The 16,264-nt window shown below is 35.1% G+C and overlaps 1 protein-coding gene across 1 annotated transcript; it reads left to right on the top strand.

Moving 5' to 3' along the window:
- The first annotated feature begins 84 nt into the window (after window positions 1-84).
- On the top strand, window positions 85-11,929 carry LOC141607704 (uncharacterized). The gene is made up of 5 exons (XM_074427058.1): window positions 85-680; window positions 9,442-10,954; window positions 11,039-11,413; window positions 11,537-11,674; window positions 11,738-11,929. The coding sequence occupies exons 1-5, from the start codon at window positions 85-87 to the stop codon at window positions 11,927-11,929; spliced, it is 2,814 nt and encodes a 937-aa protein (XP_074283159.1).
- Window positions 11,930-16,264: the final 4,335 nt, after the last annotated feature.

The following is a 16,264-nucleotide window of genomic DNA, read 5'->3' as shown; positions in this document are numbered from 1 at the left end:
GCAGGTGTATTAATTAAAAACCTTATGCGTAAATTCCTGAGCAAAAGCTTATGTGTGTATTTTCTTTCCTTTAATATCAGAACCATGCCTCCAAAGAAAGCTACATCTACACCTATACCCACTTCTATGTCTCAAGAGGAGATTTATCGTCTAATTGCTATGAGTAAGGCCTTGACAGCTGCGTTGAAAGCCAAGGGGTCAGTGCAAGATTTAGCCAAGGTGAATGCTTCTATTGCGTGGCACAATCCGGCGAAGTATGATGGTTTGGGAGCACCTTCTTTATTGGGAGATTGGCATAGAGAATTTGATAATCTTTTTGAGCTATTGAAATGTCCTGCGGAAATACAAGTGGATCAGGCTGCTTATTATCTAAGGGGGAAAGCTGGTATGTGGTGGACTAGAAGCAAGGACGCTGTGAGAGAGGCTGCTGCAAATAATGGGAGTGATTATGTGAGGTGGTCGGGATTCAAGAAGGTTATGAATGTTGTGTTCGTTCCAGAGCACATTAAGAGCAGAATGAGAGTAGAATTTGACTCTTTCAAAATGCCAGATGGGATGACAGTGGAGACCTACTACAATACATTCATGGAGCTATCTGAGTATGTGGCAGACTTAAACTTCAGTGATGAGATGTTGGCACTTAGATTCGAGAAGGGATTGACCACAACTATCAAGAAGAGGTTGGCAGCTGGGCAACCAAGTAACATGGATGATGTGTTGGGAAATGTGTCCTCAACAATAGTGCGATCACATGATTTAAATATCATTATTAAATCTTATATAAAGAATACGTGAGGGATGATTCTTTATCCAGTCGACTGACCGTCATTAATCGGTAATGATTGGCTAACTAGAGTTTGACATTACTGTCGTGTGACGGTGGTGGTCAGTTGATCCCTTTAGGTCACACCTATAAGATGAGGCCCAAATAGATATTTAATTAATTATATGTGATACAGATTAATTAATTCCTTAATTATGAGAGTGCAATTTTACGTCTTATTGTAATGTGATTAAATAAGATTTAAATTAAGGGTTAAATTACTAAATTAGTTGAGGTATTATATAAGTTTTGAGGTAGAGGTAATTAGTTATTTAAAGTTACAAGGAGTTGTAATTTTAACTAACTAGTAATTATGGGACCCATTATATGATGATATAATGGTAGTATACTACTCAAAAAGTGGAGTGTATATTATATTATTAATTGTAATATTTAAGTGTTAAATGATTACATTAATAATTAAATATGTAAGATAGTTAAACATATAACTTATAAGCATTTGTGGAACAAATGACAAAAGGTAAAAATGGACCAAAAATGGTCCAATATTTCGGCCAAATAAGAAGAGCAAAAGATGCTCTTTTGTCTTTGTTGTTTTATGATTAAAGCATGAAAGTGACATTACATACTAGCTTTAATCATTCCTACTCTTACATTTTACTACCTATCCTAAACAAACAAGTAAAAACAAATGGGAAAGATTCCCCCATGCCATTAGAGGCCACCGGTTTTGGTGCTCTTAAAATGAGCACTTGTTGCTCATTTTTCACTACTCTTGTTTTGCTTGTTTTGCTTATGCTTCTCTCTAACTTTCCTCACATGCAAGTTCATAAAACTCTCTAAATATACTAATACTCATAATCTATTACTAGAGGTAGTAATATAAGAACATTAGTATAATTAAGGTTATATTTCTACTATATATCTAGTTAATATTAGTAGGAATTTTTGGGATTAATCGTGGGTGCAATTTATTGGAGTGGCTTCTATACTTGGAGTCTTAGGAGGATCATCCATCATATTTAGCTCAAGAACAAGTAAAGGAAGGTGACCTTACTTGTGCCCACATATTTCGAAACACCTAACAATGTAAGGAACATTGTTCTTCTTATAAATCTTACATTTTGTTATGCATACACTAGATCTAAAGAACAAATAATTAACAAGTTAATTAGTTCAATATTAGAGGAGTCTAATAATAGGTATATGAACCTAACAAGTGGTATCAGAGCATAAGGATGTTGCATGCATAATCGGTTAATGTTTTTCCGAGTTAAAAGGTTAACATATAAAACTAAAAATTTGTGATTTATAAGTATAAGCCACGAAATCACCATGCATATTATATATTCTGGTCCTAAAATTTTTTTAGGTCATTTTTATGATTTATGGAAATTTATTGCTCATTTAAATGATTTTTGGTCATTTTATTACATTTTTATGACTAAAATGGGAATTAAAATGCTAAAAATAGTTATGCTAAGTTTCTGACCTTGGAAATTTTATATGACCTCACATGCATATTTTAAAAGTTGTGTGTAAAAGGTCGAGTTAATTTGATTAATATTGCATGATTTATGATTTTTATGATATAAAAATGGATTAAAAGAAGTAAAATGGTTAAAAATAGTTAAATCACGAATTAAGCCATGATCTTTTAATATGATGTCACATGAAAGATTTACAGAGTGTATGTAAATTTCTAGATTAAAATATCTTCTTTAGCATGGTTTATGGATTTTTAGAGTAAAAATGGCATAAATAGCGACTATTTTAGCAAAAATTAGCTAAAACGTATTGCATGGCTTGAGAAAATTATTTTAAGTTGCATTAATATCCCACTAATAAGATCTAAAGTTTTAAAAATTATTGGATTAATTTTCGGATACTTTATGTATTTTATGATTTAAAACCGATAAAATGCAACTATATTTTCTCAAAATTAATTCAAAAATTTTAACCATGATTTTTGACATTATGAGTGTCATGGAATTATTCCAGAATGTTCAAAAATTTAAAATTCAAATTTTGAAATTATTATAATTTAATTTGGATTTATTTCATATAAATAACGATTTTAAGGTCAAAAATGAGCATAAAATTAAATCAAGTTGAATTATTGTCAAAAATTGAGTGATGACTAATTTTTGAGTCCTAAAAAGTGTTAGGATAATTAACTTGAGCTTAAATTTGATTTAAGTGTTAATTAGTGATTTTAAAAGGTTATTATCACGCATTTCCATAAAACCGGGTTATATGTATGACATAAGTTAAATAGGGCGATTTGGCACATGATTTTGCATGATAGGTACATATTATAATGCTGCATATTTCAATTGTTGAATGTATTTTATTTATATAATTTTGAATTATGTAATTTTATCTTAGTATGGCCTTAGTTTTAATCAATATTATCCGTAATGAAAGGGAATATTGATTCGGTTGTAATTTAATGTGATCTCGTATCACTTTTATTTTTATTTCATTAGTTTTTCCATTTTACAAATGTATAATAGGAATAGCTTTGTATTTTTATTATTATTTGTAATTATGGAGCATCTTCAAAGACGGTGCCATTCGGAAAGGTGATCCGACAAAGACGGTGTCTTGGAAGACGTGCCATTTGAAGATTCAAGGGACCAAAGGAGTTGGTTTCTGAATATGTAATAGATTATTTGATTTTCTATTTTAGGAAGGCCATACTAGGAATTTTATTTATTGCTTTGCATTTCTTTTAATATGTTGTATGCATTGCCAAATCGCCATAACAACACATGCATATTATATCGAGTCATCGACCGTGTCACTAATAATTATCGTAGTTCACCGCTTTAGTTCACTTAAAACGTGATAGATAATAAATTGACAAGACCTCTCACATATAATAATTGAGAAATAGCCTTACCAAATAGTAGAAACCCATGAAGTACCAATTTCATAAGGGAGTTAATCCGGCTTCACCGTAATACAAACCTTGTTACGTTGGCGAAGTGGGGTAGTAAAAAGTTATTACATCGAAATTTGGATTGAGCTAAACGGAAGTATTGTTGACCGCAGTCGCATGTGTTCCGGGCTAAAGATAAGAATTAGAGTAATTTTTATCGACCGAGAGTTCTAAAAGTAGAATCGATTAAAGAGTTAATCCGCCGAGTTATATTAATAAGGGATGAATCGGCTCACCGTGCCCGAGTTGATATGAATTTGGATCTCGGAATCATATATGTAGTTGGGTGGAGGTCACTATATAAATGCAATGCTTGTAGTTAAATTTACGAGTATTATTAAAACGATAGATGATAATTAATTCCTTCATTTCCTATTTTGTAGTCAAATTTGTTTTAATCAACCGCAATGGCAACTCCAATCGCATCCGCATCCACTAGTTCCACCACGCTTACCAATGTGTCATGGCTCCGATCCTTCATGGATTGATGTAAGTTAGAAAAGAATGGGTCTAATTTCGCCGATTGGGACGCGCAACTTCGCTTGGCCGCGCAAGGTGACGACAAGCTTCGTTACCTTACTGAGGCATCTCCCACCGAACCTAATACTAGGTCCACCCCCGCCGCTAGGCAAACCTATGAGGTTTACCAAAAGGAGTCGGCCGCGATCAAAAATGTGTTGATCTTTGCTATGGAGGCCGAACTCCAACGAAGTGCTATAAAGATTAGAACCGCTCATGAGATCTACATGAGGCTTGTGAACATGTTTTCACGAGCTCCTAGGGTCATTCAATATGAGGCGGCTTCCGCATTTTTTGATCTTAACATCAAAGAGGGTCAAAAGGTGAGCCCTCATGTGCTCAAGTTGATGGAGCATGTTTAGACCTTGAAAATGCATAAGGTGGAAATTCCCAATGAACTCGTAATTGATCGAATTCTTCATTCCCTTAACAAAATCAAAGCATATGTTCAATTCCGGGTGAATTTTAATATGCAAGATAAGAAAGTTTCCCTTGATGAGTTGGACAAAATGCTTGTGCAAGCCGAAAGGGACATGAGGCTAAGTGTTAGCACCACCAAAGATGTGCTCAATGTCAATCATAAGAGCAAGGGAACCTTCAAGAAAGGTGGGAATAAGAGGAAGAAGCGAACTCCCAACAGGAATATAGCTAAAGCATGTGAAGCTAGTACCTCCAAGCCCAAGTACAGTGCCCCCACCGGGGACAAGTGCCACTATTGTTGTGGTGTCGGGCATTGGAAGAGGAACTGTTCCAAATACCTTGGCGACATTAAAGCTGGAAAGGTTATTTCAGTAGGTATATAACTATCCCTATCTTTTATGTTTCAATCTCAATTAGTATGTGATACAAGTTGTGATGATTACCCTTTTTATTGTAAATAGGGGCTCCTACCAAGGACAAAGGCAAGGAAAAGCAAACCTAGAGGATCATATGGGGAGCTAGAGTAGCCGACCATGGTGATGGATCAAAGGAAGCTTGGCTTTAATTTGCTTTGTCTTTAATTTTATGATGTATTTCATGTTTTAGAACTATTTTGATTTCCTTTTGTGACTTGGAAATTGGTTTGTATCCTTTAAACACGGGTTGTATTTTAGATATTGGTGATTTGGATTTCAACCCAAATCATTTGTTTTATTATGTTATTTGTTCTAAAATCATCATCATAAATTACTTGTGTAGAGAAACATTAGATAAACAACTCAAATTGATCAAATAGACGATTATGATGATGGGATCATTATATGTCCATAAGCTATGAATTTGATTCTCCTTATGTCATCATTACTAAAAGTAACAACTTACTTATGTAAGATCAATTATAAAGTTATAATGAGCTTTTGAACTCATCAAGTAGGGAATTTACGATACCATATGGACACATTATTCTAAACGGATGGTCAACCATAAGATACCTAGAATAGAGAGTCTATTAAACAGATGACATGGATAAGACTCGTATATTATCAAGCTGCCATGTAAGGATGGCCTTTTGAAAGCTAATACATAGTCTAAGTAAAACTCCTAATACTCCGTTAAATATATATGTTTGTGACTCACAAAGCTATCTCTCATGAATATTGAAATATTTCTGAGAGATAGAGTGGGAGTAGATTGAATCGTCACAAACATCTCTTATAGTTGAAATGTTACTTTGTGAAAGTAATAGAATTATAGAGTGGGAGTTGGTATTGAACTATTGTCTACGAAGATAGTATGAGAGCATAGTTCAGTGGGAGTTTATCGCACATGTCTTATTGTTCAAAAATATTACTTTGTGAAAGTGATAATATCATGACCTTGTTACATACGAGCGAAGCATTACAATCCAAAAAAAATTGTTACTCAAGAGTAGATTTACTTTAAGGCGTGGGTCTCCTCAAAAGTAAATAGAGCTCCGAGTACTCAAATGCATAAGATTTACATAAATATGTTGATCAGATATATTGTGTTAGGACTTGCCACATTTCATTTTAATGAAAAATGGCAAATAAAATTCGCTTTTCTAAAATGGGAATTTAGAGAAGGAAGTGTTTGAAACACAAAATCTTAGATGAAGATCTAAGAATCCTATGCGTAGCTTTCTTAAGTGATTTTAAGCAAGCATTAAAGGATTATATTTTTTGTTCATGTGATTATAGTGAATTGTTTCATTCACATGATTGAAGAATCATGATATACATGAAGTTAAGTGGGAGCTAGAATTGTTTCTCCATGTCTTATATGTTGATAACATATTACTTATTGAAGTATAATGTACCAATGCTCTCTTCTGGCAAGAGTGATTGGGAGACTTGGAAAGGGATGCAAAGTATTCTAGATTTTGAATCTATGTGAGAGAATATTGGCATAGAGTTGAGAGTCTTATGTGGATAAGATATTTCACATCTGTTGTACAACAACAAAGTCAAATAGGCTATTCATGATGATGGAAGTAGGATTACTATGATGGAGTCATAATCATTCTATGAACCTATTAAGTTGTTGATCACTTGAAATCGAATTCTAATGTTTCCGCCATTAGAATGATCATGTATGCCAACAGACGCACGTGCCATGATGTGATATATGCTGAGAGCATAATAAGTCAATAAAAGGGATAATTTCCATAATATGGCTTGTGAAAGCCTTAAATAACATCCTTGAGATTCTTGAGAAGAATTAAGGACTCGTTAACATGTTTGGATGACAAACTAAGTTAGGTGTTGAAGTGTTGCACAAACTTTAGTTTCCAAACTCAAAAGGGATTTGTTGAAATCCTAGGCTGATTTATTGACTAAGGAGTAAGAGACTAAGAAAAGTGTTTTAGTTTCGCGCATTGAAAACTCTACAAAAGGAATCTAGGTAAATTGTGATAAAATCGTCAATGTATGGATTAAGGGTGAATTCCTCTACAAATGACTTTATCACAAGTTATGTGATAACAGTGGGGGCATCTTTCAAATTAAAGAGCCCAAGTCTAGCAAGAAGCCTAGACAAATACTTAGAAATGAATTCATGTCATTAAAGATAACATCGAATTGAAGGAAATAGCAATTGATAAAGTTGGAATATATGGATATCGGGTATATCTACTTTCCAAGCTTTTATTGCATTTAAACTAGTGTTAATAATACACTAAAGATTATAAATATGAAGTAGTAATAGTGTATTGACTATTCATATGTGATAATCGCATTTATCGTTTGAGTTTTATTAAACTCACCCATTACTTTGTCGTATCTGAATGGGTTGTAGAGATAAATTGAACCTCATTAAAGTGAACTGGATTGACATGGTATTTGCCCTTAGTTACTTATATGAGGTGACGTCTCGAAGTGACTAGAGTGTGATGCGATTGATGGCAAGTTCAAGGGCCATAGAGTCATATGGGATGACTAGTCGATCACATAGGCAGACTGTATGGGACAATCTGTCGGGCAGTGGCCGCTTATAGAGTTCTGGTAATTCATAAAGCCTGGTCGTGGCAAGAGCTACTATAGTATTCTTATGAGTCAATTCTTTTGACTAGAGAATATTCGCCTAAGTTGGCACAACTTCTGATTAGCTTTGATTTATACTCTACGATTTCGTAACTGAGGTCAAACTGGGTATATTTTGGGTTATGATGGACTGTGGCTGAACGAAGGGAATAGGGCGATAGGAATTGTCCACCCCTTGTCAGGGTTGTTTGAAATCTCAAGGCCACTCGAGGAGTAGTTAATTGGAAATGCGTGGCCACGCTCGGAAGGTATCTCTGATAGATAATTCCGGTCAGACAGTTAATCTCCAGATCGAGAAAACCACTCAAGATATGATTAAATGTAAGTACGACCTGCAAGACACCTTGCATTGAGTGGGAGATTGTAATAGGACAAGAGAATTGGTGACGCACACTTGTCGAGGACAAGTGGGAGATTGTTGGGAAATGTGTCCTCAACAATAGTGCGATCACATGATTTAAATATCATTATTCAATCTCATATAAAGAATACGTGAGGGATGATTCTTTATACAGTCGACTAACCGTCATTAATCGGTAATGATTGGCTAACTAGAGTTTGACATTACTGTCGTGTGACGGTGGTGGTCAGTTGATCCCTTTAGGTCACACCTATAGGATGAGGCCCAAATAGATATTTAATTAATTGTATGCGTCTGATTAATTAATTCCTTAATTATGAGAGTGCAATTTTACGTCTTATTGTAATGTGATTAAATAAGATTTAAATTTAGTAATTAAGTGTTAAATTACTAAATTAGTTGAGGTATTATATAAGTTTTGAGGTAGAGGTAATTAGTCATTTAAAGTTACAAGGAGTTGTAATTTTAACTAACTAGTAATTATGGGACCCATTATATGATGATATAATAGTAGTATACTACTCAAAAAGTGGAGTGTATATTATATTATTAATTGTAATATTTAAGTGTTAAATGATTACATTAATAATTAAATATGTAAGATAGTTAAACATATGACTTATAAGCATTTGTGGGACAAGTGACAAAAGGCAAAAATGGACCAAAAATGGTCCAATATTTCGGCCAAATAAGAAGAGCAAAAGATGCTCTTTTGTCTTTGTTGTTTTATGATTAAAGCATGAAAGTGACATTACATACTAGCTTTAATCATTCCTACTCTTACATTTTACTACCTAGCCTAAACAAACAAGTAAAAACAAATGGGAAAGATTCCCCCATGCCATTAGAGGCCACCGGTTTTGGTGCTCTCAAAGTGAGCACTTGTTGCTCATTTTTCACAACTCTTGTTTTGCTTATGCTTCTCTCTAACTTTCCTCACATGCAAGTTCATAAAACTCTCTAAATATACTAATACTCATAATCTATTACTAGAGGTAGTAATATAAGAACATTAGTATAATTAATGTTATATTTCTACTATATATCTAGTTAATATTAGTAGGAATTTTTGGGATTAATCGTGGGTGCAATTTATTGGAGTGGCTTCTATACTTGGAGTCTTAGGAGGATCATCCATCATATTTAGCTCAAGAACAAGTGAAGGAAGGTGACCTTACTTGTGCCCACATATTTTGAAACACCTAACAATGTAAGGAACATTGTTCTTCTTATAAATCTTACATTTTGTTATGCATACACTAGATCTAAAGAACAAATAATTAACAAGTTAATTAGTTCAATATTAGAGGAGTATAATAATAGGTATATGAACCTAACATGATGTGTATCAAAGAGCTGGACATGTAGAGAGAATTGCGGATATGCTTAAGGAGGAAAAGAAAGAAAAGGGTGAGAAAAGAAAGACTGAGACTGCAAGTGAGAATGCTGGGAATAAAAAACAAAATGTGAATCCATACCGATCTTTTTTCTCCAACAATAGGCAGAATGGGAATGGAAACCGTGGAGGTTTCGGCAGAGGAGGAGCTTCGGGAGGTGGTGTGATTACTTGTTTTAGATATGGGAAAGTAGGTTATAAGATTGCTGATTGCAGAGTTCATGTGGGAAGTCGGGGAAGGGGTTTTGTAAATGTGAACCAGAGTGGAGGCTATCGTACTCCTATGCAGAATTATGGGAGTTATAATCCAAGATCTGGTGGTGGCAATTATCAGAGGAGCAATAACAACAATTATTCCAATCAAAATCGCTTCAACAACAATCAAAGCAATAATTTTCAGAAGATAATGAACAGTGGAAATCAGCAGAATAGGTCAGCATCAGCTAGCCAGAGTGGAGCTAAGAGCAGTGGGAAATTATTTATGATGGGAAAGGAAGCTGTTGAGGAGGATGCTCATGTTGTCATGGGTACATTTCTTGCTAATTCTGAACCTACCTTTGTTTTATTCGATTCGGGAGCTACCCACTCTTTTATTTCAAGTGAGCATGCTAGGACTTTAAATTTTCAAGGATATGATGAGATAAAAGACCTAGTGTATATACCTTCGGGGGATTCCATACCTTTTAGTCGTGTGTATAGAGATGTGTCAGTTAAAATTGGGGAAGCTATCTTTTTGACCAATTTAATTGAATTTCCTTTGGGTGGTTTTGAGATAATTTTAGGGATGGATTGGTTGAGTAAATATAAAGCCTTTATAGATTGTCATCAAAAGAAAGTAACCTTGAGTGGACCTAAGGGAATAATAGTGTCTTACAAGGGATTTGTAGTTAAACCAAAAATAAAACTTATCTCAACAGTTACCTTAAAATCTTGTTTGAGGAAGAGAGGGGGGTTTATCGTGTGTCGTGTGAGGGACACGCGGGAGGTGATACCTGGGACAGCATCTATACCTGTTGTGCAAGACTTCTCGGATGTGTTTCCAGATGAGATTCCAGGGTTACCACCTCAGAGGGATATTGATTTTGGCATTGACTTAAAACCTGGGGCGGGACCAATTTCTAAAGCACCTTATAGGATGGGACCTAAAGAGTTGGAGGAGCTTAAAAAGCAGTTGGAGGAGTTGTTAGATAAGGGCTATGTGAGGCCGAGTGTATCACCTTGGGGAGCACCTGTGTTATTTGTTAAGAAGAAATATGGGAGGATGAGGTTGTGTATTGACTATAGAGAGATGAATAATGTGACTATCCAGAATCGTTACCCTTTGCCGCGGATTGATGATTTATTTGACCAGCTGAGTAGGTCTGGAATCTTTTCTAAGATTGATTTGAGGTCGGGGTACCATCAGTTGAGAATTAAGGATGAAGATATTCCAAAGACTGCATTCAGGACAAGGTACAGACACTACGAATTTGTTGTTATGCCATTTGGATTAACTAATGCACCGGCAGTCTTCATGGACTTGATGAACCGTGTGTTTAGTCTCTATTTGGATTAGTTCGTGGTTGTCTTTATCGATAATATCCTGGTGTATTCTAAGAATAAAGAAGAGCATGAGAAGCATTTGAGGATTGTGTTGCAGACCCTGAGGGAAAATAATCTTTATGCTAAGTTGAGCAAGTATGAGTTTTGGTTAGAGAAAGTTGCCTTTCTGGGGCATGTGGTGTCTAAGGAGGGAGTGTCAGTGGATCCAAGCGAGATTGAGGTAGTGGACAAGTGGGAGAGACCAAAGAATGTGGGGGATATTATAAGTTTTCTGGGGTTGGCTGGCTATTATAGGAGGTTTGTAAAAGACTTCTCAAAAATAGCTAAGCCTTTGACTACCTTGATGAGGAAGGAGAATAAGTTTCAGTGGGATGAGAGTTGTGAGATGGCATCCCTAACCCTGAAGGAGCGCCTGACTACAGCTCCTATTTTAGCCTTACCTGAAGGGAGTGAGAATTTTGAAGTTTATACAGATGCTTCGAAGAATGGTTTGGGATGTGTGCTTATGCAGAATGGGAAAGTAATAGCTTATGCCTCGAGACAGCTGAAGCAGTATGAAGCAAATTATCCAACTCATGATTTGGAATTAGGAGCGGTGGTTTTTGCCTTGAAATTGTGGCGTCATTATCTTTATGGAGCTACTTTTAAGGTATTTTCTGATCACAAGAGCTTAAAGTACATTTACACCTAGAAGGAACTAAATATGAGACAGAGGAGATGGATAGAGTTAATTGGAGATTACGACATAGAGATAATTTATCATGAAGGGAAAGCCAATGTGGTGGCGGATGCACTTAGTAGGAAATATGTCCATGCTTTGTGTACCGCCATGTCTAGGATAAAATTGCGTGAGGAGGTGGAAAAGATAGGCATTTCTATGATTAAGAAAGGAGATACAATTTGAGATTTGACCATTGAGCCAGAGTTGTATGAAGAGATCAGGAAGAAGCAAGAAGGAGATGCGAGAGTGGCGCGGTGGAGAGAGGTCGTGGGTGAGGCCGTGATGGAAGGCGGGAAGAAGCGGTTTCGCATGGGCAGCGATGGTGGTTTGAGGTTTGATGGGAGATGGTGTGTGCCTCATGATGAAGACTTAAAAAGAAAGATTTTAACTGGAGCTCATTCTACTTCATATTTTGTTCATCCTGGAGGAGGTAAGCTATATAAAGATTTGAAGAAGACTTTTTGGTGGCCTAACATGAAGAAAGAGGTTGCCGAGTTTGTTGCTAGATGTTTGGTTTGTCAAAGAGTAAAGGGAGAGCACAAGAGACCACAAGGTAAATAAAGTTCAGTCCTTGGATGTGCCTGAGTGGAAATGAGGAAGCATTTCGATGGATTTTATTGTGGGGTTTCCTAAGACTCAGAGAGGGAATAATATGATATGGGTGATTGTGGATCGATTGACTAAGTCAGCTCACTTCATTCCTATGAAAGATACTTGGAGTAAAGCTGAGTTGGCTAAATCTTTTGTCAAAAATGTGGTGAAGCTTCATGGTGTGCCAAAGGATATTGTTTCTGATCGTGATTCAAGGTTTATATCTAAGTTTTGGCAAGAATTGCAATCTTTGATGGGGACTCAGTTGAAGATGAGTACAGAATTTCATCCAGCTACAGATGGTCAGAGAGAGAGGACTATTCAGACCTTGGAAGATATGCTGAGAGCTTGTGTAATGGAGTTTGGTGGATCATGGGAGGAGAGGTTGGATTTGATTGAGTTTTCATATAATAACAGTTACCATGCTAGTATTGCCATGGCATCCTTTGAGGCATTGTATGGCAGGAAGTGCTGGAGTCCAATGTGCTGGGATGACAGTTCAGATGCAGTTGTGTTGCGACCTGAGATGATACAGGAAATGGTGGAGCAAGTTCACACTATTCGTCAAAAGATGCGTGCAGCGCTGGATAGACAGAAAAGCTATGTAGATTTGAAAAGGAGTGATATAGAGTTTGCTGTGGGAGATAAAGTGTTGCTTAAAGTGTCTCCTATGAGGGGTGTGATGAGGTTTGGGAAGAAAGGAAAGCTGAGTCAGAAGTATATTGGGCCATATGAGATCTTAGACAGAGTTGTAGAGGTAGCTTACCGTTTAACATTACCTCCAGCTTTGGATAGGGTGCATAATGTTTTTCATGTTTCACAATTGAGGAAGTATGTGAGTATTTCTACTCATGTGCTGGAGCCTGAGCATGTTGAGATTGATGAGCAGTTGTCCTATGTTGAGAAGCCTAAGGAAATCTTGGATAGAAAAGTGAGAAAGACTCGTAATGGTGAGACTGCTTTAGTGAAGGTTTTATGGTCTAATCATAAGGTGGAAGAAGCTAAATGGGAAGCTGAAGCTGCTATACGAGAAAAGTATCCTAGTCTTTTTGTTTGAGTTAGTTGGTTACGGGGACGTAACCCATTTTGTTAGGGGGATAGGATATAACATCTCGTATTTTATAACATTTTTATGATAGTTTAATAATAAAGTATCTTGGGAAGAGTTTAATAAGGAATTTAGTTGGAATTTATTTGAGATATTATTTCTGTTGTTTGGGTATTTTGGTGAACTTCGGGACGAAGTTCTTTTTAAGGATGGAAGATTGTAATATCCCGTATTTTAGACGGTAGAATTATATTAAAATATGTTTTAAATGATATTTAATAATTTAATCAATTAAATAATAAATTGTAAGACGGTAATAAAATAATAAAATAATAATTGAGATGGAAATAATGTGGGCCGTGTATGTTAAGTATATAGTCGAGATTGTAATTGTTTGTGATTATTAATACTAATATGGGAGTAACTAAAAAGAAAAGGGAAAATATAGATAATTATTTTAAGGAAACTTCCTCCATCGTTCCTTCCCACATTTATATAAACTAGTTGGATGCACCGCGCGCGTTGCGCGTGGTATTCCAAGATATATAATCCGTTTATTTTGAATGTTACGTAAGTTATTGTATTATTATATTAAACTGTTAATAATTTAAATTTAATTTTATATTATTTAGAATCTTACATTTTATAATTATTCGGTGTTTAAATTGTATTATTAGATTTCTCCCAATTCTTATTAATTATTTTCGTCGGTTCATTCCTCGGTAATGTTTTGTAATTTTGATTTGGAATTAACTTTCATAGACCTTTGTTTTATAACGTTCAAGTATCTACTTTGTTAAATCCATTTTTGCAAGGTTTCTACACTAATACTTTTGGACTATTTTTGTAAATCTTGTAAACTGATTATGTTAATAGGATGAATGATTGATGGATATGAAAAAAGTTTGACTTAGTGGCAACTTGAATCAAGATTAATTTGTTAGTGATGAGGATGATGACGGTTATCATAAATAGGCCTATTTAAGTTAAAGTTCAAGATAGCCTACCTTAGATGATAAACGAAAATGAGTTAGCTTAAACAACTTATTAAAAGACAAGCCAAACTGACGCATTTTAGAAATTTTAAACTGTTTAAGTTTTTAATGATTAGTAATATTTTGAGATGTCAATATTAATTGTACTGTCTAGTTAAATTAGTAATTTCCAGTTGCAACTAAACAACCATATTTTGTCAATGTTAGGCGTTACATGGTAACACACCATCACCAAATTACTATTCCTTATTAATAGTAGGATGAATAGTTGAGATTTATTCATTTTTTATTCACTGCCGGGTGGGTTTAGGTGTGGTTTGGGCTGGGTCCGTTTTGCTCATTTTTTTGCGGGTTGGTTGGACTGTTTTCTGGCGAACTAATGGGCCCAATACTTAATAAACCTTCCCTCAACTAACCCAATTCTCCTCCTTCCTACCGTCGCTTACCTTAATATTTCTTCCCTAAGCTATTCCTCCCATTTTTTCAAATTTTTGCTACAATACTTTCCCTCCATTATTTCCCTTATATAAGCAGCCATCCCCTAATATTTTTTCATTAATATTTCAATAATCTCCATTCTTCTTTACTTTTCTCTAAATTTCCTAAAGTCTTTCATTTCAACATTCTAATGCCTTCTTCATCTACCAAACGGCTAAGGAATGACCCAATTGAAGACCTTGAATTTCGAAATCAAATTTGTAATTTCTGTGGTAGGAATGCGGTTTTAAAGATATCGGGTTCAACATCGAATCCTCGAAAAGCTTATTTCAAGTGTCTTGATTGCGACAAATTTCTTATGTGGCTAGGTGATGAACATGTTATAAAGAAAAAAGCTTTGGGAAGGATAATGCTTATGAAGATGAAGACTTCATGGGATTGAAGATGAATAATGAAGAAGGACTTAAATTTGAGCTTAATGGGTTGAAGATGAAGTGTGAAGAAGTTGCTACTTTCATGAAGTTTATGTTTAGGCTTAATGCTTTATTTTTCATCTTTGTTGTAGTAGTTGTTTTGCTTAAAATGTAAAACCTTGAAATTTAATGAAAGTTTGAAGAACCTGCTGTTCCATTTAGAACTTGTACTGTTAGATTCAACTAAAGTCTTGCATCATCTAACCCATCTAAGGCAATATTTACAAAAGATGCATTAAGTTTCCATACACGCAGCATTACATTTCTGACAAAATAGATGGAATGTTTGTCCCTGCATTGTTCAACAACTAAACATGGAAAAAAAAAGATAGTTCATGGATTGACAAATTCTTGCGTTGCAGCTCCATTCAATCCGACAAAATGCATTCTTCGATTTACATACATCCTTGAAGTTTATTTTCGCAAGATCAGCATCCATCATCTTTCTACATCCACATCTCTTCCACAAATTCCGATTCAGCAGCGGTTTTGAAATTTTTCACATTCTGTTGAAGAAAGCGGCACATGTTATGTCATTTGAAAAGTATAAAAGTATACTTGCAGTTTAAGATAATGTTGAATAGGAGCTGTTAGATGTTCATGTTTCATCTATGATTATATTTAACAACATTTCCGTAACAGTCACAATCAGAATGAGACACGCAAAACATTTTACCTTTCATAAGGTAATAGTATTAGGAATTATTAGCTACATTTTTATAGACTGATAACTTAAGGGTTAAAAATTGGAGGCAGAGCTTTTCTGTTATCATCGCTCATTTAAAAATTGGCAGTTCGGTGCTCATTCTGTTTTGCAATACATTAAGACACTGATATGGAATGAGCATAAGCTGTCTCCGTTTCCCCAAAAAATGACATATCCTAGTTTACTTCTGCATAATGCTGTATTAGTCAATCTAAAATTAGAATTGAAGCCACTGTCATCGTTTACCATTGGCAGCATACAATCAAT

Source organism: Silene latifolia, chromosome 10 (assembly GCF_048544455.1).
Source record: "Silene latifolia isolate original U9 population chromosome 10, ASM4854445v1, whole genome shotgun sequence".
Classification (NCBI taxonomy): domain Eukaryota; kingdom Viridiplantae; phylum Streptophyta; class Magnoliopsida; order Caryophyllales; family Caryophyllaceae; genus Silene; species Silene latifolia.
This window is presented reverse-complemented; position numbering and strand designations above follow the sequence as displayed.